General features: G+C 39.7%; 1 protein-coding gene across 1 annotated transcript in view; it reads left to right on the top strand.

Moving 5' to 3' along the window:
- The first annotated feature begins 1368 nt into the window (after nucleotides 1–1368).
- Nucleotides 1369–6716, top strand: part of LOC143037622 (transmembrane protein 205) — a 25577-nt gene continuing 20229 nt past the window's right edge. Inside the window, exon 1 of the mRNA XM_076206148.1 lies at nucleotides 1369–1945. Within this exon, the coding sequence (XP_076062263.1) occupies nucleotides 1551–1945 (395 nt within the window). The 5' untranslated portion in view covers nucleotides 1369–1550. The remainder of the gene's footprint in view (nucleotides 1946–6716) is intronic.

Below are 6716 nucleotides of genomic sequence, written 5' to 3'. Positions count from 1 at the left end.
GTAACTTAAAAATGAAATATTTAGGACCATTTGATTAATTTCTGTGATGTTCACCACATGGCAAAATGTTAGTTCCTGCTGTGGCCACCAGGGGACTCTGACAGCTTGTCTTCATATCCAAAAATATTTATCTAGGGTTACTGTATAAGTGTGACAAATTTAAAGTTTTTAACCCCAAAATGCACGATCTTAGGCTTAGATCCCCTACTATATCAGTCGAAACTCGCTGCGTACAAGATTCCGAGTCATTTATAAGCTATTCTATTTGTTTATAAATCTAGTGCTGTGCCCTCTTGCATTGCCTTTGATATTGGCAGTGTACTGGGGAATAGGGATGGCGGTTCGTCCATTGAGGAGCGAAGATAGAATGAAAAACGTATGGGGTGGGTGGGGGAGTATGTGCCATATATGGCACCCTCCCTTATATGGGGAGAGGAGGCTTATGGTATATGAATAGACTTAATGCAACAAATGTAGCTTTTCCAAGTTTAATAACCCCCGTTCTAGAATCAATAAGATCTATTCCACTTTGTGTCTACGGTACGTTCGGAGATTTTGTTTATCTATTTACTTTTATGTATTTATTATTATTGTTTTTTTCAGTAACGGTTAGGACAGTTAGCTACGTATACTGCCTGCCAGTCCACCACCTGCTCCCCATCGTTACCATCTGGTCAGGTCGTTACCATCTGGATCGAATTGTCTACAGACTTGTAGATATTACAGACTTACATATATTACTTACAGATATTACAGATATTAATCAGATATTACATATATTACAGATTAATTCATCAGATTAATTAATTACAGATTAATTAATCAGATATAACAGATATTAATGAAGACTTATAGATATTAATCAAGCAATATCCTCGTCACCCGCGTGCGACCCCCCCCCCCCACACACACACAATAACCTTGGGGGTAATCACGTACAGACTTGTCTGAAATTAACCAATATCCTCATGGCCAAGGCGCTCCCTCCCCACTATAACCATGGGGGGTAATTATCCCCCCCCCCCGACTCCAACTCCAACTTCTGTATCGTCACCAACACAGAACCCATCTAAACTTCTCCTCGGTCGAACTGAAGTGACGTCACTATAATTACGACGTTAGGTAAGTGGCTACTTTTCGTTCTCGGGATTTGAAACTGAACGAAAAAAGAAATTAGTTTTTGAACGAATACCCGCGTTAATTCAAGTCTTGGCACGCGACCCTTAGGGGAAAAAAGAAAGAAAAGAAAACGGATAGTGGGTTTTCTGAGCGATAAAGCAAAGAAGAAACTCCTCGAGTTCGCCGAGAATTGCATAACGCGCTCACTGCGCGTTCTGTTCCTCGCGCTGGCCTCCATATATAAGGCGCGGCGAGTCTTGCCTCCACAAACGTCCACCTGAGCTTGTAAGTGTCGCTCGGACCGATCGCGCCGGCTAGTGAACACGCGCACGCGCACTTCGCCCACTCAAACCACGTTAACCGACGCAGGTTACCGTTGTGCAAATATCGAAACTCACTTCCCTCCTGCACTGGATATTTTACGAGAAAACATGTGCCTCTCTAACAAGAACATGGCGAAAACGACAACGACCATTCTGGCGGAGGAAACACTCAACAAGAGGTACGCTAACAAGCTAGACGTCCCTGAGGTCTGGCCAGCCACAGGCGAACCTTTCAAGGATCGGTCGCCAATCGCCAGACAACGAAGTTCGAAATCGATCTCCGAATTCCGTCCAAATGAACTCCGGAAGGTCATCAACTTCCCCGGGTTTCAAATGATCTCCGGGTTTCCACCGGGAGACCACATGACAAGGAAGGAGCTCGAGAAACTTGTGGATAAGGAGAAGAAGGAGCCCAATAAGATCACCAAAGAGCAGATTAAGGAGTACGCAGCCAAGTACAAGGACTTTCCCGATGACAAGAAGGAAGCGGCATCAAAGTTTAGGTACGTAAACAAATCGATAAAAAAGGTGCTATATTTGTGGTTGGCTTTGTACATCAGTCACTAAGCTAATATATATATTTATATATATACATATATATATATAATATAAACATATTTATATATATATTTATATATATATATATATGCATACTTATATATATATATATATATATATATATATGTATATATATACATATGTATATATTTACATATGTATATGTATATATATATGTATATATATATATGTATATACATACATATGTATATATATATATACACATATGTATATATATACATATATACATACATATGTACGAGTATATATTATATATATATATATATACATATATATATATATATATATATACATATATATATATATATACATATATATATATATATATATATATATATATATATATATATACACATATAATTCACCATGGTCTTTAGATCACGTGTTGGACTCGTGATCGACAGCTACTTCCCTCCCGAAAGAAAGCTAAGAGCTCGTATGACCGATCTATGGGTAATGATGTGATACACGCACACACACACACACACACAAATCCCTGCCCACGAGGGTTGGAGTAACGACTATAAGAGCAGCGATACTGAATTTATTTCAGCCTAGGGCAGGATTCGAACCCGGACCGCCGTAGTGACAGTCGGGGACTCTACCAACAACGCCACAGTGTGTGTGTGTGTGTGTGTGTGTGTGTGTGTGTGCATACTCGTATATACATATATAAGAAAGAAATCCTGCATCTGAAGCTAAAGTGATTTGCATTTATCCTCGGTACTTCAATGAAATCCCTTACACATTTATTTCTGTTTATTTTTTGGTGATTTTAATTCATCTGATGGGCATGTTATAGCAGGGACATCTATTAACCAGAATCCAGTTTTGTACTGATTCTACTCCCAACCACCACTCCACCGATTAAAATCATCTGTCATTAGCCAGAATAAAATCTGTAAAGGGAATCAAGATAACTCAAGGACGACAAATCTTGTCTTTCCGTTCCTGAGAATTTGTTTTACATTTTCGTTAGATGTCGCTAGGATGTTTAATTCATCTTTGTGGCGACACTATGATGTTATAGTCTCCATCAACACTTTTCATATTTAGCGAGCATCTTTTTTTAATCTCTGTGGTTCCCCGTCTATCGTAAAAAAGGCTATTCCCACTGAAACAACCATTTACCCCTTTCACACCGTTATCGTACTTTATAAATTCATTCTAACGAGCGCGCAGTTTATTGCACTAATTCCCAGGACAGATTCAGTGGGTTATCATAGTCCCATTTAACACCTTTAACTAGATGAGATACATTAAAGTGTCAGTTCTGACTAAAAACAGACGATTCAGTTCGACTGAGCAACGGAGCTGCCTAGTGTAGGACTTATGGTCTCTTGCAGTCTCCTTCATTCTTATGTTCTTATGTTTCGCCGAGGAAAGAGGATGCTCCGGGTACAGACGGTAACTGTCATAATATAACATGATTTAACGAGTACCGAATCATGTTGCGAGTCGCCATAAGAAAGTGAATTAAGAAATAGATCAACAAAGAGCCTCGGCACGTTATCATTAAAATGTTCTCAGCTGGGAGATTGTTATCTTTTGAAACACTCGAGCATCTCTCCCGCTGTGAAAGGATGATCTCGTCAGCGATCTCAACTTAAATAAAATCATATGGCGCAAGACACAAAAGAATACAAAAACGATCATAGTTATCTAAGGGTTTATTGAATTTCGTTCTTAAACGGTGAGAAGGTTCCCTCAGTTGGCGTTAGTAATTGTTAACATAAAGAAACCTATCCACTTGCCACAGTTTACCCGTAGCATGCTGTCGACTTGCTCTTCCTTTGTAATCCTTTGTAATGACACTACTGAAGGCGACGCTTTTTTAGAAACTTTGTTGTAAGGCGAGACGATCCGATTCAGCCTGAAGAGAAAGACTCGAAGAGGACCGCGGGGTCTCAATCTAGCAAGGTCATCCTGGGTCATCTCTTCCTCGGCTGAATGAAACTGTCTGACGCTAGCCAGGTCATGTTCTGTCGTGAGGGTTCCTGGGATGAATGATATTCGTTTTCTATATCTACACAACCTGACCAAACTGGGATTGGCCGGTGATCTTGCTGTGGACTAAAGCTGAACTAACAGATAACAGAAAGAAGTCCTAACCTCAGCAAAAAATACATAGATAAATAAATCAAAATAAATAAATAAAAGAAATTAATAAATAAATAAAAGAAAAATGGTGGTTATCACTGACAACAGCAAGAAGTCGTGCCCTCAGGGAAAAAAGTCTGGTAGTCGACAGAAAAAAAAAAATGTAAAGCCTGTTTTTGTAGTAAAGAGAGCGGTTTATTTGGCTCGTATTTCTGAACTTGTGTAGTGGGACCACTAGTGAAAGCACCATTTGGTCCCCCAGGGAACCAATTACTAATAGTTTAGTTCATACTACATGCTACAACTGTGCTAGTTACATACTATTTTAACCAGTCTAGAAATGGACGTGCTTTATTCGTTCGTCACTCGAGAAGATTTCTTTTGGTTCATTCTTTGTCCTTAAAGGGTCAATCTGTCTCCAGTGCCAATAGTCGTGTCTGACGTCGTCTATCACCGACCTAAGCTGGCGACTCTTACTAATGGCGAGACAGCAAAGGATTACAAAGGCGGAGCATACCGACAGGAGACCTTTTGGTCCATAACTAGGTCGGATGCGAAAAAAATATACAATAATGATAAAAAATAAAATAAAATAAAATAAAATAAAATTATAATAACACAAATAATAATAAATAAAATAAATAAATGCATAGGTATAGTTAGATAGTAAACAAAAAGGTAAATAGTAAATAATAAACTGTCAGATAAATAATGATAAAGGAGAATCAAGCAAATAATAAATAAACAGACAAATGATAACAAACAAACAAAACGTGATGGCTACAGCAGTCATTCAAAAACATTAATCATCTCGGTTTCGCTAGTTGCGTAACTTGAATGAATATTTCTCTTACAAACATGAAAACACAAGAACGCGCAAGCCCACACGCGTGTAGGACCAAGAGCAATATGTGTGCATGAGTATATGAGTGTACGTGCATGTACACACGTGTGCCAAAAATATCATGCATGTATGTACACTCACATATATACAAACAGCATATATATGCTTACACGAAACACAAAGCTAAAAGGAAGAAATTGAAAGAGCATACATTTTAACTGAAAAATTTCGATGCATTTTACACACACACACACACACATACACACACACACACACACACACACACACACACACACACACACACACACACACACACACACACACACACACACACACACACACACACACACATATATATATATATATATATATATATATATATGTATGGGGAAAATGATTAGTATAATCTGCTGTCTGCATGGTGAGTACCTCCCTTTGAATATCGTATTTCTTCATCTACAAAAAACAAAAAACGCTTTTCTAATCTATTAAGCTTTAGCTATCTACATCGTAACGACGTATCTTTATCAACAGATCGCTTAGTGACGTGTCCTAAGCTAAATAAAATCGTTTTATACTCGCCAGAATAAAATCTGGAAAGCACATCACCACAGTGAGTGGGTTCCACTTTGTCAAAGACTTTCCTATCACGACGCCAGTCCTGCCAACGTTCTTGTGATGGGTGCCAGTGTAGAGCAATTAATGTCTACGGATTTTGCTCAACTCTTTTATCCGTCCATGTATTTACAGAATCTCTTAATTTTGACAAAGACATCACGGCCTAGACACCTCGAAGGGGCGCCTAAGGGTAAGGACCGGAGGGAGAATAAGTTTACAAGGTACCACCAAATACGACAACCTGAAAGACCAGATAGATTCATCTCCTTGCCACCTGTCTTCAAAACCTTGGAGGTGCAGCTCCGAGGGGCTGACACTCGCTCCCCGGGGCCAAAATATTTCTTTACCAACTTCAGTCGCATGTCTACCTTTTCACACACAAACATCTGACAACCGGCGACAGATCCCCTTCTCCTATCCCTACCCACTCGTAACACAGAAAACGTCCCACACTAACACAACACAGACAATCCCGAGGTTCATCCCAGAGAGGCCTTTTTGGAGAACCTGAGGACCGTTGCCAGCCAGTGTGGGGTTGTGGGTTTCCAGTTACTGAATCTCGTTAGGGTGACGGTCGTCATTTATATTTTTCTTTCTTAAGGCAGACGATTTTATTCGATTGAGTCATAACCCCGCGATGAAAGAGTTAAGTCTGTCCCCGTCAACCCTTTGAGTATCGATATTGTGTTCTGGTTAACTTGAGACAATTCCATTCAGTTAATGCAGGACCCGTGCTAATGAGACCAATGAAATAATGCACTATCAAGTACCTATCTATCTATATACCGAAAGCTTTTTCCCCTCTTATAAGTGAAGTAGCCAAGTCAAGTAAAGGCACGTAACTATTCCCACCCATCCCACTCCTACCCACCACCCTTTCCTCCCTGTCATCTTAGCTCCTCATGGATGACGGGTCATCTCTGTATCCCGCCCACTGCCCTGTTGAGTACCAAAGCTGTTTAAAAAATCGTGTGACATCCTGTAACAACCCAAGTGCTACTTGGGTTGTGTAAATATGAATTCAAGAATAGATATAACTAATGCACGCATGTTGTACATGTGTGTGTGTGTGTGTGTGTGTGTGTGTGTGTGTGTGTGTGTGTGTGTGTGTGTGTTTACGTGTGTTTTTGCCT

Source organism: Oratosquilla oratoria, chromosome 2 (genome assembly GCF_046742065.1).
Source record: "Oratosquilla oratoria isolate Oo_2021 chromosome 2, ASM4674206v1, whole genome shotgun sequence".
In the NCBI taxonomy this organism is placed as follows: domain Eukaryota; kingdom Metazoa; phylum Arthropoda; class Malacostraca; order Stomatopoda; family Squillidae; genus Oratosquilla; species Oratosquilla oratoria.
The sequence above is the reverse complement of the archived record's forward strand: the minus strand, read 5'-3'. Positions and strand labels throughout refer to the sequence as shown.